Here is a 27,337-nt window from a genome sequence, read left to right as displayed (position 1 = left end):
AATCATCGTGTGTGCGTAGATCGATGCTAGCCAGTACTGATTAATCGGACGGCCGATAGTTGACCAACTGGATAGTTTGAATGCAATCGGGAAGTCTATCAAACTTTTTTATCGGCCGGTACCGATTCGTTGTAGTGTGCACATATGCATATCGCTCCATACTGAGTAAGTCGTCCGACCGATCTATCGGCCGACAAAAGTCTGCAGTCTGCGGGGGTTCTTAAGGCGGCATTCCATCTCTTCAACATGCTACATGCTACAAGTCAATGGTTCTTGCTTATTAGAGTGTCTCTTATTACGACATAATAGGCCTTGTCGAGCAATGTTGGCCTTATCCAATGGCCTGCCGTTTCCTGTATGAACTTGTATCCTTTAAACGGTTTAGATAAGATAACGATCCGGAACCGCATTTTGTTCAAAACTGTACACAAAAATACCAGTGAAGTCATTATCACTCTTTTTCTTCTGTTTATTCAATTGTGCAGAAGAAGACGAGGAGTCATTGTTTATCAATTTAAAAACAAGCCTAAATAGTTCAAATCTACATAAATATAAGCCTAAGTCAAATAAATCTATGACTACAGAAATGTATTATAGATAAAAATAGAATTTTCTCCTTCGTCGCCACGTTGCCCGGAACATTGTAATAACTTTATAGCCAGGCAATGTATATTGAGTATTCTATGACCATGAGCGCTTTCTTGGGAAGCTCGTGTAGCTGCTGTAGTGAACTGATCTCATTGGGTGCTAAGTTCTGCTTATATATAGGAAAGGGAAAGGAGAATGGGTAAGTGCATTCGAGGAAGAGAAGCGGGCTTCTAAGGAAGACATATATGGCGAACATGATATTGAGATCGCGACTATTCAAGCTATCATAATCTGATATGCGTGAGTATACCATTTCGATCTTCTAAATCAGCAGTCAGTTCAATTCATTAATTGTATTTTATACAACCAAACAACATGCTCGATATTATGACATCCTGGACCACAATTACATAAATTGCTAGTAGCAAGACCGACACGACAAATACGTGAATGAGCCCGAATTGATTGATCTTCGGGGACAATAGGGTAAAATCATCTTCCGAGATCATCCCTCCATTGATTGTGATTAATGCCTATTATCGGCAAATGGAGAATAATTCATAACACTCATCGACTTACAATGTGAGCATACGCCCGTATGTAGGCAACAAAATTGCTCGTTGCATCGGGGAAGAAAGCGAGTAGTTAGTGCAATCGAAAAAACATACCCATTTCAATCGTCGAATTGTTTAACTTTTTTACTATATTTTCAATTCGTGTTTCCAGCAAAAAATTGCCGTATAAATTTCCTGCCTGATGGCATACAACACAATATATGTCGCAATAAATAATCGTTAAAAAATAGCGATTTCATATTAGGTACATGATTAAAATTACCTTCAGCAAGATAATGACCCAAAGCACACTGCGAAAAAACAGTATCATTCTTTCGATCGGCCCGGAACAAACCAATGAGTGGCCTTCCTAAAGCGCCGACTTGAACAAGGTGAACAAAACCGACGTTACGAACAAGCAAAACTATTTTGCTGCGTTGAGGAACGCCTCCAGAAGCTCGTGGAGGGTATGCCAAAGCGTTGCCAATTGGTTATCGAGGCCGGAGGCGGACACATTGACTATTAATTATTTGTTTCTATTTTTTTTTTCAATGAACCATGAAGTGGATTTTTATATCATACCCGAAAACTACCCGTGTGGGAACAAGAGTCATTTTTTTTGTTTTTTCTTTAAAAAAAAGAAATAAACGATACTGAAATGGCAAAATGGTCGACTAATTACCTACCATTATGTAGCATTGAAAAACCGAAAAGTTTGAAAACACTTTTAATATTGGAATTGGCTTTCAAATAGGGGTAGAATTCTTTTTGTGCCCTTCACTGTATGTGTGTATCGAGAGCTCCTTCCCGTTGCGAAGAAAGTGGACATCGTCAAGTATGATGGACAGGTGGTTGATTTGTATAGTTGCATTATGAATTTCAAATTTCTGTTGATGGGTACCCCTTCTACATGCTTTGCTAGAATATTTAAACCATCCTATGACAATCACCCTTAGGGCATCCATATACTAACACACAGCATTTGACAGCGTCAAACATTTCCGGCTCGCGAGAACTGTCAAACTCTCAACCTGGTGTAAATCAAGACGCTTAACTGCCAGGTAGGTCAAAATGTGAAAACGTAGAGTGGTTTTCCATGAATTTACAGGATGACATTAACACACTTTTAAAATAAAAAATAATGAATGGCTGCCACACAAATGAAACACAAATTTCTGCATAACTCGAGAACTAATCAAGCAAATGGAACCAAATTCGGCATATGAAAGTTTTAGGGAGCAATGAATGTTCTTATGGTGCTTTGACACTCCTTTCCCCTCTCTAAACAGGGGAGAGGGGAAGGTTGCTTAACAACTTGAGAACTATTCAAACAAACGGAATCAAACTTAGCATATAGAGGTTTTAGGGATCGATAAATTTTTCTATGGTAGCTCGACACTCCTCCCCCCTCACTAAAGGGGGGCTACCATGCAAATGAAACACAAATTTCTGCATAACTCCAGAACTAATCAAGCAAATTTAACCAAAATTTGCATATGGAGGTTTTAGAGAGCACATCTCATTTGGTTTAGATTCATTCGAACCTAATGGAATGGTGACATGCTAAGGAAATCGTCGATGACAAACAGACCTTTCATTGAAACACATTATAATGAACTATTACGGTAAAAGCATAATTCTTGGATACCTTGTGATCTACCCGCGGCGAACAACGGGACTAATCCGAAGATATAACATCAACAATATCTTCTTAGTCTAATGCTGAAAGACAACTATTTGCTTATTGCTCTGTGGGGATTTTTCACTGGTCACTCGTTTCCTCGGCTCCTGCTCCCGGCCCAGCACTGCTGGCCACCGTGGCTCTCCGCTGCCTTTGATAGAACTCCTGTGTGAGTTCACTTAAATTGCGTTCTAGCGTTTCCACCTCTTCGAATCGCAGCGCCTCCCTCGCCTGCTTAATATACCCCTTGACGATATTGATCTGATCTATCAGTGGATCCGTGCTGCTGGAAACGGCCACGTTCGCCGCCTGGTAACCACTCCAGTTGTCCGAGGAGCTGACGGTCGCCGCCCCGTAGAATCTCCCGTTGGTCATCTCCGCCGTGGAAGCCGTACTCGAGCTAGAGCTCCCATTATGTGCTTCCGAATGCAGTTCGTACTTCTCGTACGCCTCCAGAGCCAGCCGACGCTCCTGTTCAACTCTCCTCGCCGTTTCCTGCTTCTTGCGTAGCTGAATCTTTTTAATCTCTCCTTCCACCGGCATCGGTGGGATGGACAACATCTGCTCTTTGATGTAGGAAATGCAAGAGAGTCGAATCGCTTTCTTCAGTGCCTCCTCGCGGCTTCCTTGTGCGAAAGGAATCGTCAAAACGGTTTTACTAATGTTATCAATGCGCTCGGCAGCGCGACCGATCCGTTCACGCAGCGCACTAGCGTCCGACAGACGGTAGATTGCGTCGCCCTCGTACAGGCTGTCTATGATCTTCGAATACATTGGAATGTCCGGTTCGACGTCTTTCTTCTCCTGAAGCAGCTTGTCGTACAGTTTCGTTATGAGCGGTCGATCGGAGCGCGAATCCTGCATCTCCTTGCGATTCATCAGCAGATGCAGGCAATGTTCGCACACTCGGAAGCCGGACGAATCGTGATCTTTGGAGGGCTCCTCTGGTCGGGCTGATAGCTTGGGGTTTTCCGAGCCGGGACTAACCGGTTGAACGATGCTTCTACGAAGTTAACAACAGATTAAACAATAGTTCCAATGAGTATTACCCTGAATTACCTCGCCTCATCGAACGCCAGATGATACGAGCATCCATCGCACATAACCGAGCCACACACGCGACAGTGATGCTGCCGCCGTGTCAGTCCAAAACTCTTCGCACAACTGGGACACAGCTTGACCAGCTTCCCGTCGATCCAGGGAACCTTGCTTTGCTCGTGACGCTTCCGCGCATCCGGATCGCTCGGCAGACCATCGAGTAACTTATCCAGTCTTATAATTAGTTTGTTCGTCTCCGAGGCGTATCGCTCCAGCCGAGGGTTTCTAACTGCTTTGAAATAGCTAAGATGGTCGCAATCTGCGCCCACTGGTTGGCCAGAAACAAACATCGGATTAACCGCCAGCGGGCGGTCCGCTTTGCCCACTTGTAGCGAACTGTCGAAGCTTCTCGCCAGGTCGTTAGCTGTTTCGTCCAGGTTGAGAATCTTTTTCTTTGCAAAACTGAACATTTCCTTCAGCGATTTGAGTAAATCCTGCTCCTCGGAATGTTGTTGTTCAACATGCGCCGTTAGGCGCTCCGGTGTTTTGAGGTCTGCTTTGCATATTGGACAGAGAAACCCCTCCAGGATGTCGGAATCATCCACTGGACCGAGCAGAAGCATGCCACCGGAACCTCCATCGGGATCGTCGAATGGATTGGACATTACTATAATGGTCAAGGATAAAATCGGCAATAAAAAAATAACACTATTCTGATTATCAAGTCTCGCTTTGAAATACCAAATTGTTAACGCCCCGTTATGTGGGTTTGTTACGCAGCAAAAAAGACAAAACGACTTCCCCCTTCCACTGATAACTGTTTCTGAGCCGTTAAAATGGAAAGTGTTCGTGCTCTGCTTTGCGAGATCAATTAAAGTTAACACTATTTCTTGTTAGCAGAAATCGGGCCCGATGACGAGTCTGTTCGCCGAGCGAGGAAATAAATGATAAAAATTTGACGTTTTCGTATTCGTCGCTCTCGCTCCGACTCTTGTTATCATCTGTTCCGCCAGGTTCCGCCAACCACTTTCTCCTTGAGTAATCAACCGCAGCAGAGAAACCAGAGAAACGAGAGAAACACTCACATGCGAATGGTGATAATCAAAACAAACAAATGAAAACAATGATGGGGTGAAGTGGTGCTGTCAAAATCGGACAAATGGCGTTCATTCGCGGATGGTCAATTCATTTTCATGATAGTGATCATTTTTACTAGGGTTGCTAAAATTTATATTTTTATTTGAGAATTATGTGTCGTTTGGAGCAAGACGGGTCTATGGTACTAGGTGAGGCCGTTTCGTCACTAAGTTGGTTAGGGGAGCGGTATATGGAAACAGTACGGAAGAAAGCAGAAGGGGAATTATTTCCTTGAAGCGTGAAAGAGACAGACTGATCACGAGCGAGCTCCGGCACAAGCGTATTGTGTTTTGTTTACGGATAAATTCTTTAGTCCGTAAAAATACCATCACTAACTGGCAACGCAAGTGGAACGAAAATGAATTGGGCCGGTGGCTCCACTAGATTATCCCTAAAGTTAGGCTCAAACCGTGGTTCAAAAGTTTGGACTTGAGTCGGGATGCCCGGGTGACGTCTTTAGAGAACCCCTATTGAACTGACAGGAGCCAACATATCACTGTTCGTTAGACGCACTACTCTTTCGTTTCAATCTTGCCAGCAACAATCTCTGTGTTTGTGGCCAAGGTTATCACGACATCGAGCACGTTGTTTGGTCGTGCGAGTTGTATCTTGTCGCCAGATCGAATTTAGAAAACTCCCTTCGGGCCCGAGGAAGACAGCCCAATGTGCCGATTAGAAATGTGTTCGCTCGGTTAGACCTTGATTACATCGATCTTCTTGTGTAATTGTCCTTATATACTTATACTCCCCTTTTCTTCCTGTGCGAGTCATTGGTCCCCTTGCTATAAACAGTAGAATAAGTTGAAATGTGAATACGCTATAGATATACGAATAGAGTTAAGAACTGGGTGTGATCATCTACATTGTTACAATCCTTATATCCCATCCTTTTCCAGAAAAAATATGTCACCCTTCTAAACTCGAATAGACCGCGAGTAATCGGTTTCCTATCATACTAACCATAAATTTAAGATAATTGTTTAAATATAGTTATAAAAATATAACTATGAATTTGGCTCCTTGAAACTAATGTAAATGAACGTTTAAAAATAAACGAATAATATAAAAAAATCTATCCGGAAACGAAGAAATCGGATGATTTAAATTCTCTGTTGGCAAAGAAAATTGAAGCTCTTCCAGGTGCTATCGCCAAAAGAACGAAAAAGGCACTTTAATGCCTATCTCTGACATACAAAATTCAAATTTATTGATCCTTCCCCTTCGTAGACAAGCGTGGAGAATTACTATACGCTTTCCCTCTGTTATCCACGTGAATATTCTTCAAATTTTTGACGTAGGATTACGTCTTTCGGGAACATATTGGGGTACAAATTGAAAATCGAAAATCGAGCACATCGTGAAAATTGTCCAATTTCAAACGCTTATTGCTCAGTCATTTCATGATGGATGGATGAAATTGTGGCGTCAATCGATTTCGGCACTCTATAACATTTTTTTATGTTGAATAAAATAATATATATCATAAAACTAACTATCGAACAATTGAAAAATCTCAATCCCTATCTTAACGGAAATACCCACTTCTGATTGGTCGAAATTGACGACACATGCAACGGTTCCCTAACAGGGACATCGAAACCACGCTGACTGGGGGAAATCGGCATTGCAAGTACATGAAAGTAAGGGGAGTTTTTGTTCCCACCGAAATATGTTCCCTAACAGAGACATCAAAACCAAGCTGCCTGGGGGAAATCGACATTGCAAGCGGAGACGAATGAATCGTAAGATTCTAAGTCTCCGTGAACAAAGAAAAAGACGAAGCAGAACATTGCAAATACATGAAAATAGGGGGAGCTTTTGTTCCCACCGAGATGTGTTCCCTAACAGAGATATCAAAACCAATGTGCCCGGGAGAAATCGGAATTACAAGTATATGCAAGTCGGGGGCATTTTTAAAGGTGAGTAAGGTGAGTGCTACGACTAATTCTAGCAAATAAAATTTCAATTTAGAACTTCAATGTTGGTTGCTTCGTGAAATTTCATATCAATGACCGATCGTGTATTGTGAAAAATTGAGCAAAAGTGTAAGTGTAAAATTGTAAATGGTAGCAGTTGTGTAAAAAATGACTTGATATATGAAACGATTTATTTCAATTTCATAAATAAAAACCAAGGTGTGTTCCCGCTCGAGAACGGGTCGTTCGGTTTAAGCTGTCTGTTTTGTTGTATTCATTTTCAACCAAGAAAATTTAATACGAGAGAGAAAAATTTGAAAAGTGCAAAAACATTCGAAAAAGTGATTTCTCATATGCTGCACATATAGTATTAGGTGTTGTTGGTCCAATTACAATTTCGCATTGGGGTGAATAAAAGGTTGAATAAACACTTAGAAAATAAAAATTATAAAAGAAAATTACCTTTTTCATTTCAAATATGCTTTCTTTATAATGAAGTAACGTGTTTTTACTGATGAGAAAAATTGATAATTGTGCTCGGTATTGAAAATTATGTTATGTTGCATTTGTGAGTTTTTTTTTTCTATATTTCATCCATACATAACACAGGAGGCATCTCGTCTAGTGTCACAGAGGGCGGCATCTTCTATCTGATACGCACCATTCAACGAATGTTTACCACCCTTCTGTCATCATCACTCGGTAAACACCGGTGGAATGAAGAAACAATACTCAACAACCAAACTAAACGGTCCTATTCAGGGCCATGAAATCATTGTCAAAGAGTTTAACAATGTAATTCTTCGAACATATCCAAAATCAACAGATAGCCTAACGTAATCCTACGTCAACTATGCGGTCGTGTCTCGGGCACAACCCTCCTATGACTTTTTTATCGGAAAATCACGAAAATAATTGTCTACATTCAATGGAAATTTAGATTTGATTTTTTTTTTATTTAAAAAAAGTCACAGTAGGGTTGTGTCCGAGACACGACCGCATAGTTGACGTAGGATTCCGTTAGGCTATCTGTTCATTTTGGATATGTTTGAAGAATAACCTCGTTAAACTCTTTGATAATGATTTGGTGATCCTGAAAAGGGCCGTTTTGTTTTGTTGTTGGATATTGTTTGTTCACTCCACCAGTTTTTACCGAGTGATGATGACAAAAAAATGGTAAACAGTCGTTGGATGGTGCGTATCAGATAAAAGATACCGAAGTGGAACGAAATATGACGAAAACCACCCTCTGTGATCCTAGACGAGATGCTTCCTGTGTTATGTATGGATGAACTAAAGAAAAAAAAATCACCAGTGTAATATAAGATAATTACCAATACCGAACACAATTATCAATTTTTCTCATCAGTAAAAACATATTACTTCAATATAGAGAAAACATATTTGAAATGGAAAAGGCAATTTTCTTTTATAAGTTTTACTTTCTGAGTGTGCTTATGCTAAATTTTTCACAGTACACGATTGGTCATTGGAAATTCCTCGAAGCAACCAAGTTCCAAATTTAAATTTTATTTGCTAGAATTAATCGTATCACTAACCTTACTTGCAATATAAAAATGCCCCCGACTTGCATATATTTGCAATGCCGTTTTCCCTCGGGCACCTTGGCTTTGATATCTCTGTTAGGGAACACATTTCGGTAGGAACAAAAGTTCCCCCTACTTTCATGTATTTGCAATGCCGATTTCCCCCAGGCAGCTTGGTTTTGATGTCTCTGTTAGGGAGTCGCCGCATGTGTCGTCATTTTCGACCAATCAGAAGTGGGTATTTCCGTTAGGGTAGGGGTTGAAATTTTTCAATTGTTCGATAGTTAGTTTCATGACATATATTATTTTTTCCAATATAAAAAAATTGTTATGGAGCACTGAAAACGATTGAAGCAAAAATTTCATCAATCCATCGTGAACTGACTGAGCAATAAGCGTTTGAAATTGAACAATTTTCACGATGTGCTCGATTTTCGATGTTCAATTTGTACCCCAATATGTTCCCGAAAGACGTAATCCTACGTCAAAACAAAAAAAAAGCAATTCAAGTAAAAAACAAGAAAATAAAGACTCATTGGAGCCATCTTTCTTTCGAGGTAACGCAATATCTATCTTTCGATTTTGTTACCTTGGCCAATGTTTATGTAGGTTTTGGCCAATGTTTTTGTTTGGCGCTTTTTTGATTTTTTGTCACTTTTCCGGTAAACGGAAGAAAAATGATTCTTGAAGATTGAGGCTTCTGTAACGTCAATAATCAAAATTACGATAATGTCCACGATTGTTCACAGTGAGGGGGTTAGAAGTATAGTCAATGTCCATGTGGATAGTGAAATAAATATTTGAGAAAAAACAATCACATCTATATTTAACACTTTAAGCTCCGATTTTTCTTGCTGCGCTTTTCATTAAGCGTTTGCACAATATCAGTGTCGGTTCTCAAGAATACTTATTGTATAGATAGAAAATAGTCAGCAATTTGACTGAAAAGTAGTCAAATTTTGTGAAACATTGGAAAACAAACCGTATATATTTTTAATTTATTATTTTGTAACTGTCAGTCCCACTCAGTCAGTACTTTCCTACCAAAAAGCTCAATGTCGGCCGCTAGGGACAGATGCTGTGCTCAACGTGTTAAAAATCAACGAAATCTGTTTTTCATTTTCAAGAATTTTCAAACATTCCTATCATGCTTGTTCTGCGTATTTAACAATAAAAAGTTTGAGCCGCCTGATGTTCCTATCAAATACTTGTCAGTGTGAACACAATGGTAGAATTCGTGGTATTTGAAGATGCTTAAAATGAAATTGCTACGGAAGTAAATAATCTAGCAATTTTGTGTCAGAGAACTAATAATAAAGCAGTTTGTGAAGATTTATGAGGTTGATCAAGAGCTTCTCGATACGTTACCAAATATCCTATATACAGTGTTGGAAAAAAAGTTAACTGCATTACGCAAATACTTTTGCATGATTTTTTTTTTGGAAAATGAACGTATTTCTTACAATGGAAAGGATGTAAACAAGACATTGTTTGTATTCATTTTCAAATTTATATAAAACTTCAATTCATTGGTTTTTTTCATCCAGTATTGTGCATTCATGCTCAATAGGATTGGGTCTGGGAATTGGGATGGCCACTCAAGCATTTTAATCTTTTTGGACTGAAAATAGCGTTTCGCAACCTTCGAGGTGTGCTTGGAATCATTGTCCTGTTGGAAAATATAGCCTTTAATATTCATTTTCCTGAGTGACGGCTTGAAATTTTCATCCAAGACATTGACGTAGGACTCAGCAGTCTTCTTTACACCGATCTTAACGAGATTGTCCACCCCATTCCAAGAAAAACAGCCCCACACAAGTGGTCATCCTACACCGTGTTTAACTGTTGATTGAGTAGGCTGATCACTTTTTTGTGTTTTTAAACCTCAAACTTACTCTAATCGGTCCAAACAATCTTCTTCCAAAAGTCAGTATGGCTGGAGCTACTGATCGTGGACCGTCATCATTCTCCTTGAACCGTTTTGCTCATGTTTTGGTGTCAGAGGGTTTTTTTCATTTCAGAATAAATCATGCAAAATGCATACTCTAGTTGCAAATCATGACTATGTACCAAAATTGTATAAAAATGTCAAAATAATGATAATCTTTATATAGATACACAGTTGCATAGGCGAACCAGCCCAGGAGGCTGAAAGCCTCTCAAATAAAGAATAAAAAACACAGTTGCATGTTAACCCTTTGCGGTCGTATTCAATTTGAACATGGGTGCCCTACTGGTCGGAAATATTTTTGCTTGAAAGAGCAGTGATGTAAAATGTGTATAATAATGAAATATAAACAAGATTTTTTCAATTCGTTGTGAACTTTAGATGTGTACCTACTGACTAATGTGTTTTAAATTGTTGTTTTTATATTAAAAACATATTCAAACACTCTCGTTCGTGTGTCATCTTTCGAAACAGTCCCTTAAAATGAGATCCTGGTTTTTGACTACAGTTCTGCGCGGTAAAAAACGATTTGGTGCCTGAGAACAGACATACTTTTTCCAAAAATATACACTTTCGCAAGGAATTGAAATTTGAGCAATTTAAAAAAATAATACATTACGTGTCACTTCTTTACAAAATTAACAACAAATTTCGCATGAATTACAACAAGTTTATAATTCGTAGACCATCCTTAGTTTCTAATCAATCCAAACAACGTTTTCGGTCAAGCTACGGGATGTGGAAACTTGAATCTTGCTCCACACAGAGGTAGTTGCTCGTTTAAGCTCAATAAAACTCACATACTGCCTATTATTCGGCAGTTCTATTCTTCTATTCTTCGTGCGATCAATCTACATAAGTTATCGATTGGGGTTGGAACTGGCAAAAAAGCAGGATAGCCCAGAATCGAAGCCCCAGTTCTATAAATCATGTGAAGGACTTCCGACTTTTATGAAATGATGCTTTACTCTGTTGGAATAACACGGTGGTTTAGATGCATACAAATAAAACACAAATTTCTGCATTACTCGAGAATTGCTAAGCAAATGAAAACAAATTTGGCATGTGGAGGTTTTAGGGTGGAATAAATGTTTTTACGGTGGTTAGACACTCCACCCCCCCCCCCTTTAAGGGGGAAACACAAATTTCTGCATAACTCGAAAACTACTCAAGCAAATGGAGTCGAATTCGGCATGTGAAGGTTCTAGTGGGCACGAAACGTTCCTATGGCAGATAGACACTCCTCCCCTCTCTCTCTGAAGGAGAGGGGGCTGATAGTGTGATAAAACGCACTTCTATATCTTCTTCTATCTATATAAATAAAATGGATCACCGAATGTGTTGATAAGAGCAAAACTCGAGAAAGAATTGTCCGATTTAGGACTCTCTTTATTCTGTCATATTTTCTGTATCAAACATTTATTCCATGCAATTGGTTGTAAAATCTGGATCAAGAATTGTGGCTGAAAATAATCTGATATTTAAAATGACGAGTTTTGGTAGAAGTACTAGGAATTTTATAGTAAAAGATAATTTTAAAGAGTAGATTAGTGAATCAATCAATGAACAGTTCTGCGATTGGACCCATGAACGTGCGCTTAGTAAAAAAAACGTGAATATGATAACGAAAAATAAATTTTGGGCGGGACGAAGTTTACCGGATACGCTATTATAATATAAAATCATCATCAGACACAGTTTTCGTTCAATATGTTTCAGCAATTTCAGAAAAAAATCTCTTATTTCATCACATAAAATAAGTATTCGATACGTTAAAGTAAATTTTCATTCATAATTTTGATTTTGAAAGCATGTTTATTTCACCTGAAAATCCATAATCCTTTTCACCTCCCAATGAAAGCACACGAAGCTTAATGCCGTCTACGCGAATATACTCTTCAAAATCAGAATCCGAATTGGATTACGATTCCAATAATACAAAAGCAAAAGCAGCAGGTTTTCCATTTACATAATAGTTACTTCTAGATTTTCCAAAACAATACTCGGAATTTGACAATTCAGTATAGTTGTATTGGTGAACCCGAGTGCGAACCCGTGAAACATCTCAGTGCGAAACTAACAGCTTTCGGGTTTAACAATAGGGTTGAAACTGAACAAAAACGAATTCGCTATATGTAAAAGTAGAACATATGCAAATTGAATTTTTCGAATTTTCCCATTTTCCTTCAGAGTTTTCCGAAAATTTTCAATTGATTTGTTTGATTGAAATATGTATATTATTTATATGGGACCCTCTCCATTCCAGAGGAGGGCGGAGTGTTGAACCACCTTAGAAACATTTCTCGTACCCAAAAACCTTCACATCCCAAATTTGGCTCCATTTGCTTGATTAGCTCTCAAGTTATGCAGAAGTTTGTGTTTCATCTATTGTAGCCCTTCCCAACCAACATAGAAACATGTATTGCTCCCTAAAATCTCCATATGCAAATTTTGGTTCGATTCGCTTGATTAGTTCTCGAGAAATGATAGAATACACCTATACGTTTGTGTTAATGTTACAGGTTTTCCTTCTCAAGTTACCTAAATATCTTTGCCGAGTGTTGAGATATGAGATTTTCAGAGTTTCGTTTTGTTGAGTGATCGATGGTTCGCGTTTACATAATCACATCACTTACCTCAGTGAATCCTGATTCTTTCCTCTTTCCACTAACAACTATTCCTTCCATGATAATCGCTAGGGAACCACTCTATAGAGTGGGTGGCGAATACCATACTAACATTCCTGTCCTTGCCAATAATCTACAAATACACAAATCTACAAATGGACTTTTCGAAGAAATAATGTTCATACGTATTTATTGAGGATAAATATATTAATCTTTACTTAAAAGTTCGAAAACGTATGTGCTTACAACGCGAACACTATAGTTAATCATTGTTCCTCTCGTTTGCTTTATGTGATTATTATAAATTATAGCGTTTCGCCAACACGAAGATACAATAACTTACCGTGACGTACGACACTCCGACTAATAAATCTTTCCCTTCTGATTCTTAAAAACTGCTATTCCACCTAACTGCCCCAAGTCCACTGATATAGCCAAGCCAAAGTCTTGGCGGATATGCCGATCGTAGTAACTACTCCCCGCAATCTACTTTCTACCGTGAGTAAAAGCGAACTTATGTCTCGGTATGATATCAAGAAAAGTTACCCAGCTGTGACGCACCTAACACGTTTTGATTTCCAAAAAGTAGCACTTCGATATTTACAATTGCTGCGCTGTATTCGCTGCACAAATAAACCTGACAAGCAGAACTACGGTATCCCCAGGGGAAACATAACTACGCGAATAGTAGCGGCAACACGCGCTGCCGCAGCCTGTGAAACGAACGAACATCAACGCACATCACATCGATCGTTGCACCTCTCTTTCGTTCACAGAAGAACACCAAAACGGTCACAGTTTGAACCGACTATAACTTACTCCCTTCGGCGACCTGCAATAGCAGATCGTCAATCTGCAGCTTGTACATCTCCTTCACATCCACCAGGTCCAGCTTGAGTTCCTCCGTTTTCTCCACGGCCTCCCCGTACAGCTGGAGCAGTGCATCGTAGCGTTCCTGCAGCTGGGCGAATTCTTCCTCGAGCTTCTCGCAGCGATCAGCCTTCTCGCGGAGCTGCGTTGAGATGAGAAAACGAAATGTGCAAAAGTAATTTTGTCAAACAAGAACCGATGAGAAGAACAAAACTTACATTTTCCAGCTCCACCGTCAGGTTGGAAATTTCCGCATTCAGTACGTTTCGTTCCTGCTGGAATCGGGACTGTTCCCACTGCAGCTGATAGACTTCACCGTCTCGCTGCTTGAGCGTGGCTTGCAGGTTCTCCAGCAGCGAAGTCGTGTGGAGCAGCGGCGCACCGCCAATGGTTTGCCGACCGCTGACGGAACCCATCTCGTCGTCCACCTGGTTCCAGGGAATGCTACCGATCGATTCGGGCAAGGAAAGATTGCCCATACTGGGCGTTGGAGATGATGTCCGGGATTCCCCCAGCATACCTTGCGAGGATGGCGAAGGAGGAGACTGCCGGTTGCCCATCGTGGCAGTTTCCTGCTTGTGGTGTCCCGTATGCTGCTGTTGCTGCTGTTGATGCTGTCTGAGAGACTCCAGTTGTTCGTTTTTCTGAAGAAGTTTGCGGTCCTGATCCGCGGTCACCGCTTCCAATTCACTCAGTCTACATTTGAAGCTTTTTCGATCGTCTTCCGCGATTTTCAGTTTAGCTTTGTAATCGCTCTCGAGCAGATTCATCTCGATTTGCTTCTGCTGGAGATTGTTCGTCAACTCCTCGGATCTGAAGAGGGCACCGGTCAGGCGTTCTTCTAGATTGGAAATGCGACCGTTGAGGGAGAATATTTGCTCCTTCAAACCGCGCTCGTTATCACCGGAGACTTTGGATTTTTCCAACGCGTCATCCAGTTTGCGGGAGCTATCCGCCTCCCGTTGCTCCCACAGCCGCTCCTTATTTCGCAGTGCATTTTGCAGCGATTCGATTTGCTTCATCAAGGGAACGGTGACCATGGCGGTGGCGTTTTTCTCCTCCTCGGCACGTGTTTCCACCTCCTCAACGCGCTGCAGAAGCTCGCTATTTTCGTTTTTCAGTCTCTGAATTCGTTGGGCGCATTCCGCTTCAGCTTGTCGCAGTTTCTCCCGCAAATCTTCCAGCTCGGAACCGAGCTGCTCGTTCACTCGCTGGATGTGGCTGTGCTCGGATTCCATACTGGCCAGCAATGAGGACTTCCTCACTAGCTCCTGGTAAGCTTCTGTCTTTTCGCTTAGTTCTTTCTTCGCAAAATCAAAGCTATTCCTCAGGGTTTCGAATTTTTGCGTCTGGTCTTCCAACTGACTCTTCAGTGAACCTTTTTCCTTCTCCAGCTTCTTCTTTTCCGAGGACAACTTGTGAACCGCATCGATCTGAGACCGTTCCACTTCCTCCTTCGCTGACAACGAACGCTTCAGCCGCTCGGTTTCGTCCGTCAGATCATCGATGTCTTCTTTCAGCTTTTTAATCTGCGCTTCGTTCTCTCTTTCCTTCAAGCGAAGCTTTTTCGTAATGTTGGAATGGTTGAGGACCTGCTTGGACAAATTCTCGCCCTCCTTCTTCAGCTCTTCTATCATACAGTCTTTTTCCGCGACGACCTGAAAGAACAAGTTGAAACAGTATAACAAATTAGGATACATTATTATAGATCTACTAGCTGACCCGACAAACTTCGTCCCGCACAAAATTTATTTTTCGTTATCACATCCACGTTTTCCTATTCTCGTGCAAGATTTTTCATCCACTTGTAAATAACATGTTTCTCCGTTGCATGGAATAAATGTTTGATACAGAAAATATGACAGAATAAAGACAGCCCTAAATCGGACAATTCCTCGAGTTTTGCTCTTATCAACACATTCGGCGATCTATTTTTATTTATATAGATAGAAGACGATATAGGAATGCGTTTTATCATATTGAAATCCATTTCCACTTTCGAACGAAGATCAATTTCGCTACCGCAAACATCAAATGAAATAACAACGCTTGTCAATATGTAATTGTAGAACACATGCGAATTGAATTTTTCGAATTTTCCCATTTTCCTTCAGAGTTTTCCGAAAATTTTGAATTATCATGTTTGGTTTCAATATATACTTTATTTTTAAGGGACTCCCTCTCCTTTCCCGAGGAGAAAGGGGTGTCATACCATCATAGAAACATTTCTCGTACCCAAAAACTCTCACATCCCAAATTTGGCACCATTTGCTTGATTAGTTCTCGAGTCATGCAGAAGTTTGTGTTTTATTTGTATGGCAGCTCCTCCTTAGAGAAGGGGGTGAAGTGCCTAACCACCATAGAAACATTTATTGCACCCTAAAAACTCCATATGCCTAATTTGGTTTCATTTACTTGAATAATTCTCGAGTAATGCAGAAATTTGTTTTCCATTTGTATGGCAGATCCTTTCGTGTTCGGATTTTGTTTTTTTTTGCGTTGTTTTTTTTTTGTTCGATTTTCGTTCCCGTTCCTTTGACCTTTTTGTTATATATGATTTTTCTTATGCCAAGATATTGATTTCGTGTCCGTCATTTTTGTGTATCCGAGTTATTTTGGTGTGTATGGATTGTTTTTGTGGGTGCAATTTTTTTTCGTTTTCCTTTCAAGATTTTTCCGTTTTTTGTGTTCATATTTTTCACGTTTATCTGGATATTTGTCTCCTTTGAACTGGATCTATTTTGGGTCCGATCATTTTGTTTTCGTTTGTGCTGTTTACTTTGTGTCAGCTTTTTTTTCGTTTTAATTTTTTTTGCGTATTTTTTATAGGACCGTATTTTGTCCGTTTTTTTTGTCCACATTTCTTCGTGTCAGGATTTTTTTCGTGTGTGATTTTTATTCCATATGTTCGCATTTTTTCCATATTTTTTTGTTTCCGTTGGTTTGTGCCCGTATTTTTTTCTCGCGTTTTTCTGTATTTAAATTACAGAAATTAATTAGTTTGTACGATTTTTTTCGGGTGAGGCTTTTTTTTTCGTACATGATGTTTTTGCCCATGTGTTCGTGTTTTTTTCCTTTAGTCGGTTTTTAGTTCCTGTTGATCCAGTATTTGTTTTGTGTTTATTTTTTTGTTTCCGTTTAGTTTCTGTCCGGTTTTTTTCGTGTCGAGATTTTTTTTCCGATTTTTTAATCCGTTTTTTAGTGTATGATCTTCTTCTTGCATTTATCTTGTTTTTTTTCTGAAAACAATTTTTTGTGTCCATGTTTTTTTGTTAATTTTTTTCGCATTCGGATTTTTGATTCCGTTTTCTTTCGAATTTTTCGCGTTAATTTTTTTTCGATTTCAGAAAAATCGTTTGTTCGCAATTTTTCGGATCTTTTTTGTTGGATTTTTTTTGCGTACGATTCACAAGTCCAATCACGGCCCGGACATAAAAAAAAAAATTTAATTTTTCGTTTGCCCTGATTTTTTATTTTTACCAGTTTAATTTTTTCGTGTGTCGGGTTTCTTTCGTGTTCGGATTTTGTTTTTTTTACGTTGGTTTTTTTATGTTCGATTTTCGTTTCCGTTCCTTTGACCTTTTTGTTATATATGATTTTTCCTATGCCAAGATATTGATTTTGTGTCGGTCTTTTGTGTATCCGAGTTATTTTGGTGTGTATGGATTATTTTTGTGGGTGCAATTTTGTTTCGTTTTCCCTTCAAGATTTTTCCGTTTTTTTTTTGTCTTCGACTTTTTTATGTACGATTTTGTTTCTGTTTTTGCAGGATTTATTGTTTGTGTTCAAAATTTTTTTCGGGCCCATTTTTTTGTGATCATATTTTTCACGTTTATCTGGATTTTTGTTTCCTTTGAATTGGACTTTTTTTTTGTCCGATAATTTTGTTTTCGTTTGTGCTGTTTACTTTGTGTCAGGTTTTTTTTCCAATTTTTTTGCGTATCTTTTATGGGACCGTATTTTGTTCTTTTTACCGGATTTATGTTTCTGTTGGGCCATTTTTGTTGTTGTTTGTCCGAATTTTTGATTTTGTTTGTCTGAATCTTTTCGCGTCATACTGTTTTGCCGTAATGAAACAAAAAAAAACTTTTGTCCACAGTTCTTCGTGCCAGGATTTTTTTCGTGTGTGTTTATACCATATGTTCGCATTTCTTCCATATATTTTTATTTCCGTGCTCGTATTTTTTTCTTGCGTCTTTCTGTATTCAAATTCTTTCCGTTTGTCCAAATTTTCGGTTCCGTTTGTACGATTTTTTTCGTACATTATGTTTTTGCCCATGTGTCCGTGTTTTTTCCTTTATCTGTTGATCCAGTATTTTTCCGATCCAGTCCGATTTTAGTTCGTTTGTTCAGGTTTTTTGTTACCGTTTGGTTTTTGTCCGGTTTTATTCATGTCGAGATTTTTTCCGATTTTTTCCCCGTTTTTGAGTGTATGATCTTCTTGCGCTTATCTTGTTTTTTTTTTGAAAACAATTTTTTTGTGTCCTTGTTTTTTTTGTTAATTTTTTTCAGGCCCGATTTTTTTTTCGCATTCGGATTTTTGATTCCGTTTTATTTCAAATTTTTCGCGTTATTTTTTTTTTCGAATTCAGAAAAATCGTTTGTCCGCATTTTTTTCCGATCTTTTTTGTTCGATTTTTTTTTGCTTACGATTCACAAGTCCAATCACAGTCCGGACACAAACAATTTTTTTTAATTTTTCCGTTTATCCGCATATTTTTGTTTCCGTTGGTCCGGATTTATTTCTAGAGTCCGTTTTATTTTCATGTCAGGATTTTTGCCAGTTATTTTTGTGCCAGAATTTCCCCCATATTATTTTATCTAATCCGGAATTTTCCCATTTTCTTTCAGTTTTCCAAAATTTGGCCCAATTAGCTTGATTAGTTCACGAGCTATGCAGAAATCTGTGTTGTATGAGAGCTCCTCTTAGAGAGGGAAAGGGGTTTCAAACAATTATAAGAACCTACCCCGGTCCCAAAAACCTCTACATACAAATTTTCACGCCAATCGGTTTAGCAGTTTCTAATTCCATAAGAATCAGACAGAATTTCATTTTTAAATATATAGATACCATAAGTATCTTTCGCACGAAGTGCACCTTTCTCATCTTATTTCTAGACAAGAATACGATAACTATTGAGTGTTTTGGTCAAAAAATTAATCAAGATTACGTCAACATTGGTTCCCTCCCATCGATCGATTCCGGAGAATGAGAAAGCGGACTCGCTAACTATGGTGGATGCTTCATGATCAGCTGCATCCCAATATCTCTCATCGACTACTCAAAGAATAACCTACAAACACTAACCTCGAGCCAACCGCTATTAATCGGTTCTGTTCTATTAACACATTTTATAAATTAAAATGTAAAAATATTGAATTCTCGACCCCTTCAGTCTACCGCCAAAAGAGCCTAAATAAATATACATACTGGGAAGAAAAAATCTTACCTTCGCTAGCTCGGTGCGACTTATTTTTCCCTGCGCCTCAATCCGCGCGGCATCCATCTGCCGCTTGAGAGCCTCCCGCTCTCGTATGGACTGTTGGAACTTTTTCTCCAGTGCCGAAAGTCGTTGGGTGTATTCCTCCGATTCGCTGCTGTCGGCTCGCTTTTGTTTCGACTCCAGCTGGGCGTTCAACAAACAGTTCTGCTCGTGCAATTCGGCATTCTGCCGGCCTAGTTCCAGCAGCCGATACTCACGCTGCTCGAGAATCTCGGAAACTTCCGTTATTCGACGCAACAGGCGCTCCGTCTCGCTGACATCGTCACTGTTCCCACTCTGCAGCGAAACCTCCGATGGCTCCCGGTTGTGGCCACGCTTCTTGATCATCATAATATCGATATTACTCTTGCCGTCCGGAATTTTCAACGGACTCGCCCGATAGGCCCCGCTATGGGTGCTACTCGAATCCCCATTTGGGCTTGATATTACCTCTATATCGGACGAGGTAGCCGTCTCGATCTCGTCCCCGGAATTATGCGAAGAGGAGGCTTCATGCTGCTTCGAATCCATCGGCAACGGGATGTGTACGGCTTGAATCTCCTCAAAACTGTGGGTAGAATCCGAGATTTGTGTTTGGATCTCAACATTTTCGTACGATTTCTCCATTTGATCATCCGACAGTTTGCTTTGCTTGTCGACAGAAGTGACCGTCGCTTCGGAATCATTGGAATCCTCCGTGTCACAGACGGACATCTCTGAGAACGTCATCTGTCGTGCTGTGGTCGATGTTTTTTCCAAACTCAAATGAAGGCTACTCCTGCTGGGAGCCACCGTGACCACCGGAGCCCCACTGGTATCACTCGTCTCCATCACTGTGATCGGTTGCTCCGATAGAGTATAAGACATCGAATCCTCCTCCACGCTGATGTCATCGTCTTCCAAATCTGCGGGCATAAACCTCGCCCCATCGGTCTCGATCGGGCTTTGGTCCATCGTCGTAATCGACTCCGGCGAGGAAATGCTCGATGGCGTTCCCAGAACCTTCATAATTTCCACCGATTCCGATTCCTGAACCGTTAGGCCCGAGCTGGGGGAAGTTAGCGCCGAGCCTGGTGTCGTCACTGGACTCAACAGTTCGATCGATTCGGAGCTATTCTCCGGTGAACCACTCGTCGCCGGATCCTCCTTGAAGCTACACTTGGGAACCTCGGCCATGCCGGAATCTTCGAAACTTTTGCGCTTCAAGCTCGACGGAGCTTTCGTCACCGTTACGTTAGCCGTTGTTATCGGTTGCTCGAAAAAGGACCCCGTGAACGAACCCCAGATACTGTCGACCTGACCCTTCCCGACATTGCCACCGCCCTTCGCTTCCGTGCTCACTGGAGTACATGGTTCTGTCTTGCTACCACCACGAGCGGATGCTATCGCCCCGGAACGACTCTCGACACCTCCCTCCTCACCCTCTTCCTCTTTGATGTCCAGCGCCTTATCTATTTGCTTCTGGGCCTCCTTGAGAGCAGTTTTAGCCAGATTGGCAATGCCCGTCGTGTCGAACCAACTCATACTCCATACGATTCGGGCTCCTGCGCTTCGGGGTGCTTTTCCGGGCACCGCAAATCACATCACCGTTGTGATAATTCAGGCCAGAGTGTTGCACAAAATTTTCACTTTTGTTGATTTTTTCACCACTGACTTTCCCGTCTCCCGTTTTGCCTTGCGACACGTCAATTTCTCTGTGTGGAATCTTCTCCGTTGTTTTTATTGACATTAAACAGGGTCGATCAGGGATGCAGTAAGGGTTGATTCATGGGAAATATTGAGTGAGTAGTTACACGCAAAGGTGGAATATGATTCGCGTTGTCATTTTAGATTTTAATTTTAATACATAAGTGCAATCACATGCACAGTAAGCCTAAGGTGACATTGGCTCGGAGTACGCACGAAAATTTGATTGTACGATAACTGATGAAGATGAACAAACAATTTTGTTCGATAGAAGCTGGAGAATTCGAACGAAACAAAGGGGAAGCAATGCAACCACACCAATACGACTCAATGTGGTTGTTCACGTTCACTTGTTGTATACTTTCACATACAATTCAAACGACCACTTTTCCGCATCCAGTGTCACCGCCGCCTAAAGTTCATTATCGTCAGTATTCTTTTCCACAAATCTTTCTGGACGTCGAAATTGATGTTGATCGGGTATGTGAAAACGGTCGCATGTGATTTACATAAATATTTGACGTAACTATACGTTAGGGTGCTCATACACTGTTTGACCGAAGCCAAATATTTGACTCTTTTTGACAGATAAATTTTGTCCAACGTGTACTGATCAAATATATTCTACACAAAACACGACAAGCAAATATTCAATTATTGGATGTCTAAAATATTTTTTCAGTCGGTTCTTCGAACCTGTCGGTATATGGTTAGGTTACCTTGAATATTTCAGTTGATTTTTTCCATGTACGGTGTTTGATATTGTTTACTACTGTTGAAAATTGAAGAGTGGCAAACAAAATAGTGTTTGTACAAATATCAAATCAAACCTTATCTGTCAAAAAATATCTAATATTTGACCTCCGGGCAAACAGTGTACGGCCACCTTTACCATTGACGTTACAGTACAAACTCGCTAATTGGGAGTTTTCTGGTTAGGCCGGTTTAATTGGAGATTCGCTAATAGGCGCGCACCAGTCACCCCTCAAGTCATATTCGGTACTTAACCGCAGCGCAATTTTTATGATAAATTTATTTTTGACGTAGGATTACGTCTTTTGGGAACATATTGGGGTACAAATTGAAAATGGAAAATCGAGCACATCGTGAAAATTGTCCAATTTCAAACGCTTATTGCTCAGCCATTTCATTATGGATTGATGAAATTTTTGCGTCAATCGATTTCGGCACTCCATAACAATTTTTTATATTGAAGAAAATAATATATGCCATGAAACTAATTATCGAACAATTTAAAAATCTCAACCCCTATCCTAACGGAAATCAGCCCACTTCTGATTGGTCGAAATCAGAGATCGAAATTCTGGCTCGGCTGCGCGATAAATATTCAGTCAATCAATCTAGTTTTCGATGAACCGTGTATTGTTGATATTTTCGTCTCTTCCTTTTCACCGAAAATTCTTTTTCAGAGAAAAAGAGATGTGGAAAATCTCTATCTCTGAAGTTAAACGAGAATGCTTTTTCGTCTCTCATTTGGTACTGAACATATGGAGCGAAAAATCAAAGCTAACTTTACCAACATTAGTTAGTCTTTTAGAGCAGCGTAAAACGATCTGCATTTGGACAGCGTCTGAATTGTACAAATATTACTCCATCTCATGTTCACTTCACGATGAAACCCAATATTGCCGCATGTTTTCAGCTGTACTGAAGAAGTGAAAAACCATTATCGGCATCAAGGAGTCACTGAAAACGAAACCATTTTTCGGCAATCATAACTCACCGAAAAATAAAAATCGGCTTTGCGTTTCTCGCGAGAATCGAAGTGAGCGTATAACATTCTCTCGCCTCCTATATTCTCAGCTATTTTTCCCTCTGGGTGAAAATGGATGTTTTTCGTCTCAAATCGGCGAGCATTTCGATCTCTGGTCGAAATTGACCGCACATGCGGCGGGTCCCTAACAGAGACATCAAAACCAAGCTGCCTGGGGGAAATCGGCATTGCAAATACATGAAAGTAGGGGAAACTTTTTTGTTCCTAACGAAATGTGTTCCCCAACAACCTCTTCTCGGACACAACCCTCCTGTGACTTTTTCGCCATAAAATTTATTTTGAATTCAATGTAATAGGGGTGATGTGTCCATGTAAAGAGAATAAGGAACTGAAGTGGCCCCAAAACGCCGAGTTGACTCTGTTCGCCGACCACGGTTTACTTTGTGCATATTCTGAGAAGGCATTGTGAAGCAACAACTTGGCATGTCCGTTCAACACCAGAGACGTGACATCCACTCTTGAGCTGTTCAAATGATTCGCTCCATCATAATGAGCGGATTAGGATCAGATCGCAATCAAAGGAAGGTAGCTCACAAAAAGTCACACGGGACCATTTCGCCAGTAAGTAAGCCATGAATGAACGTGGGATCAAAATTTGATCGTTCAAGTATGTCTTCAGCTACTTGATTGCAATGAACTTTTTGAAGAAAAATGAGTCATTTTGGCACTAGTCGTGCTGTCCAATACATCTTTTGATCCCCCACAATTTTCGTTGTCAACGCACCTTTGATAATGAACAAAATCAACAGTGCGTACGTGTGATTCAATCATACATAAACACTCGCCACCTGACTGTATGAAAATAAAAGCGGTGAATATTTATAAAAAGATCAAAATTGCAATGCGGTATGAGAGCATTCATCCACAATACACAATCGACCTTCGGAGCGATTTCGCGTTGAGCACAACTTTTGTGAGCTGCTCGCTGGCTTTGTACCGCACAGTTTACATTGTGCATATCCTGAGAATGCATTCTGATGCAAACAACTTTGCATGTCTGTTCAATACGATGGGAAATCATAAACTGAAAGTTTGCCACTGCAGCAAGGCAATATTCATATCGTTTCTTTTTGTTTTTCCCTTGGTTAAAATGATGCGCCAAGATATGAGCTGCAGTCTCAATTTTCAGAATGCTTATATAATATATAGACGGTCTAATGAATTTTACAGATTTTCCTTCTCAGGATACTTAGAGATCTCTGCCGCGTGTTGAGGTATATGAATTTTGGAATTTCGTTTTGTTGAGCGGTCGAAAGCTCGCGTTTACATAATCACATCACTTACCTCAGTGAATCATGATTCTTACCTCTTCCTACCATTTTTTTGTTCTTTATTTGAGAGGTTTTCAGCCTCCTGCGCTGGTTTGCCTCTTTATCGACGGCATTGCCGCGAGGTTTCGTTGGGAACAGATTGCACATAAAAACTAAACACATATAAATCCTTTTACGAGACATAACTTAACAAAAAACTCGGACCATGGCTCCAACCCAGTAGAAAGGACGCCGTGCCGTTGAAGATGCCGAAGTGTTCTTATTCTCCTTCACCATGGAGGGGAAGGAACAAGGATCTTCTTGACTGATCCATTGTTCAGACGTTAGATCTTAAAAAATAGTTCGGCATCTTTTAGGTAGCAGAAAAGCGCTGCTACTCTTGCTGAATCGTCCCTCAAGATGTCTCTCACACTCCCGCTGATTCCATGAAGGTTTCGCAGATCATCAAACTATACAAGAAGTGCTCGACGGAGTTGTGGATTTGGCAGTGGTCACAGAGTAGATGGAAAGGTCCTCTCTTGAATCCGTGTGAGACCGAGCAGTGACCGGTCCTCAGTCTGGACAGGATTAGATGTTCTTTCATTTCTTTAACATCGTCAAACCTGACAATCGAGCCCTTGATTTTTCTAAGAAACTGCCCTCTCTGCGAAACACCTTTCGGTCCAAAAGGTGCGAAAAGAGATGGTGATCCACAACTTCACATCGTCAAGCGGCACATCCCGAGTGAAAAACGGTCTGGTGTGACCGATTCCGGCAAACCTGTCGGTCGCTTCATTCCCTGCGATGCCGTTTTGTCCAGGGACCCACATGAGCACAGTGTTGGCTAATATGTACTTCCTGATGGCCTGTAACCATGGATGTTTGGACCTGATCGCACCGATGGCAACAATGGCGCTTGCCGAAACGAAGACGACTAACAACGGCTTGGAAAATGAAGTTGTAGTTGCCTCGAAGATGTCGGCCACTTCGGCTGAGAAGACCTGGCAGATGTCCGCGAGTTTCTTGCTGGAAATCAGACTATTATTACAATCGCTTACCCCAAATTCAACTCCTGATGGTCTTTTCGAGCCGTCCGAGTATCTGATCTCGTGGAGACGGTATTTTTCTGCTATGATGGCCCTGAAATATTCAAGCCGACCGATCGAGCTCGCCCGGCTCGAAAGTTGGTCCTGATACCGTTCTCGGCGAGAACGCTTGGGAAGCACCACCCGCTGCAGGATCGTGTTGCTAAGGGCAGTCAGGTGGGTGGCCTCTACCGCTGGTTTTCGACAAGAAACTGGCAGTCTGGCTACGATCGCCGAGTGTATGATAAGATCAAAAGGAGGTTCTCCAATTTCAGCGCACAGATAGGCAGCTGGTATTGATGGCAGTAGACCGGAGACAGTCCGTAGTGCTTTGTTGTAGATCGGTGCCAGAGTTTTTGGGAGCTTGTATCCAGCCAAACACGCCAGTTCAAGGCCATAGGTGAGGCGGCTGCTGATGATAGCTTTGGCCACCCGTAGCCGGATATTTCTGTTGTTGCTCCGGTGCGGTTTAGAAATAGTTTTCAACCGATTCAACCGGGTGGCACAGTTCTTCTTAACTTCCTCGAAATGGCGGAGGAAGCTAAGTTTGTGGTCAACCAACACTCCAAGGATCTTTAGCGTTTTTCGGCGAGGAATGTTGTTTTTGTATAACTGGACCCTGGAGTAGGGACCCTGATGTCTGTCGCTGCATATCACCATACGGCCGCTCTTCTGCGCTGAAAGTCTAAATCCTCTCTCGGCCGATGGCATTAGTAGCTGCCTGTGTCCTGATGCGTGGAAACCTATGGGTGTCACCCACTGCCATCAGAAGAATGTCGTCCGCGTAGACCAACACGAAGACTCCCCCAGGCAGGCCCTGGAACAGGCTATCCATGGCGATGAGAAAGAGGGTGACGGCAAGAACAGAACCTTGAGGTACTCCTGTTTCCTCGTGGAAAACTCGGGAGCTGATGTTACCAATTTTGACCTCAAAAGTTCGGCGTGTGGCGAAGTTCTTGATGCAGTGCAGTGATTTTCCGTCAACGCCTCAATCTGCCAGAGGTTTCAGCACTAACGGGATCCATGTTCTGTTGTATGCCTTTTCCAGGTCCAGTGCTACCATCTCCATGTGCTGACGGTTCCTGTTGGCTTCGGATATCACGTCTCCGAGGGTCGCGAAGTAGTTGTTGGTGCCCATACCCGGTCGGAAAGTGAACTGTCGATAGTCCAATTTTCTATTTTCGGTTAGAAAGGTGACCAGGCATTTTTTCCAGGATCTTGGATGAATAGGAGGTTATGAAAATTGGAGGGTAGCCTTTCACGTTGTTGCTGCTTTGACCGACCTTAGGTATAGGTATAGGCTGTGTCTCGAACCTTCGGGAAATTTGTGTGTACTCCACAGGTCGATGAGTCCTGCTGAGAAGGGTGGACTGTCCGAGCTGGGACAGCTGTTTCAGCATCTTATGGGCGATACCGTCAGGGCCAGTTGATTCACCCTTTGCGGAACGAAGAGCGACAGAAAGTTCCTCGATGGTGAAGTTCCGGTTGAGAGGATTATGAGGACGACTTACAGGGACCACAAACCCTGTCGACGGATGAAATCGGGCTCATATTCGGAGATCGAGGACAATCCAGCGAAATATTCCCCGAGCGTGTTCGAAGTATCTACCGGATCGCTGAAGGTTATACCACCCACTAGAAGAATGGGGTTGTATGGCCTTCTCTTCCCATTTAGTGCGTTTACTCTGCGCCAAAGATTCGCAGAGCACTGGTTTTCATTGATAGACTCCAGAAAACTAGTCCAACTGCTGTAACCTGATGTGTCGCGCTCGATACCTGTTTATGGCAGCTTCCTTCATTGGGTCTCCTACTGATAGTCGTTTGGCCGCACGCAGAAACTTTCTCCGTTTCTTGACTTCCCCTTCGATGTCCTCGGACCACCAATGCAGCGCTTTTTTCCCCGGAGTGGTTTTCGTTCTTGGAATGGAGGCTTCGGCGGCCTCCATAATGGTTTTGATGAAAATGTCAATGGTGGTTGAGTTGTCTCTAGAAAGCAAGAAGTCGGAAGATGTTTGAAAAGTTGTCCAGTCAGCTCTTTCGAAGATTCATCTTGGTCTGCGAGTCGTGAGTGATGGTCACGATGGTCACTGCCATGGAAGTCGTCGGATTTGTTCCACCCTTGCCTATCCACC

At 41.2% G+C, this 27,337-nt stretch overlaps 2 protein-coding genes across 2 annotated transcripts; both read right to left on the bottom strand.

The window, feature by feature from the left end:
- Positions 1 to 2,734: 2,734 nt before the first annotated feature.
- On the bottom strand, positions 2,735 to 4,911 carry LOC129761942 (rabenosyn-5). Its single transcript, XM_055759800.1, has 3 exons — positions 4,603 to 4,911; positions 3,883 to 4,528; positions 2,735 to 3,826 (listed from the first exon to the last, which is right to left on the bottom strand). Exons 2-3 carry the CDS (start codon positions 4,524 to 4,526, stop codon positions 2,905 to 2,907), a joined length of 1,566 nt encoding a protein of 521 aa, XP_055615775.1. The 5' UTR covers positions 4,527 to 4,528; positions 4,603 to 4,911; the 3' UTR covers positions 2,735 to 2,904.
- An 8,313-nt stretch (positions 4,912 to 13,224) lies between these two features.
- LOC129762291 (TATA element modulatory factor) lies at positions 13,225 to 21,096 on the bottom strand. Its single transcript, XM_055760433.1, has 3 exons — positions 19,357 to 21,096; positions 14,125 to 15,564; positions 13,225 to 14,048 (listed from the first exon to the last, which is right to left on the bottom strand). Exons 1-3 carry the CDS (start codon positions 20,911 to 20,913, stop codon positions 13,845 to 13,847), a joined length of 3,201 nt encoding a protein of 1,066 aa, XP_055616408.1. The 5' UTR covers positions 20,914 to 21,096; the 3' UTR covers positions 13,225 to 13,844.
- Between the last annotated feature and the right edge of the window lie 6,241 nt (positions 21,097 to 27,337).

This window comes from Toxorhynchites rutilus, chromosome 1 (genome assembly GCF_029784135.1).
Source record: "Toxorhynchites rutilus septentrionalis strain SRP chromosome 1, ASM2978413v1, whole genome shotgun sequence".
Lineage (NCBI taxonomy): Eukaryota > Metazoa > Arthropoda > Insecta > Diptera > Culicidae > Toxorhynchites > Toxorhynchites rutilus.
Note: the sequence above shows the minus strand (reverse complement) of the source record. Positions and strands in the feature narration are given on the sequence as shown.

Bases quoted from the DNA above. Each gene is read 5' to 3' on its own strand.
- LOC129761942 (XM_055759800.1), bottom strand. From the start codon at position 4,526: ATGTCCAATCCATTCGACGATCCCGATGGAGGTTCCGGTGGCATGCTT. The intron at 3,827-3,882 runs GTAATTCAGGGT...TTAACTTCGTAG, and splicing joins CTGGCGTTCGATGAGGCGAG to AAGCATCGTTCAACCGGTTA.
- LOC129762291 (XM_055760433.1), bottom strand. From the start codon at position 20,913: ATGAGTTGGTTCGACACGACGGGCATTGCCAATCTGGCTAAAACTGCT. The intron at 15,565-19,356 runs GTAAGATTTTTT...TTGTTCTTTCAG, and splicing joins GTCGCACCGAGCTAGCGAAG to GTCGTCGCGGAAAAAGACTG. The intron at 14,049-14,124 runs GTAAGTTTTGTT...ATCTCAACGCAG, and splicing joins TGACGGTGGAGCTGGAAAAT to CTCCGCGAGAAGGCTGATCG.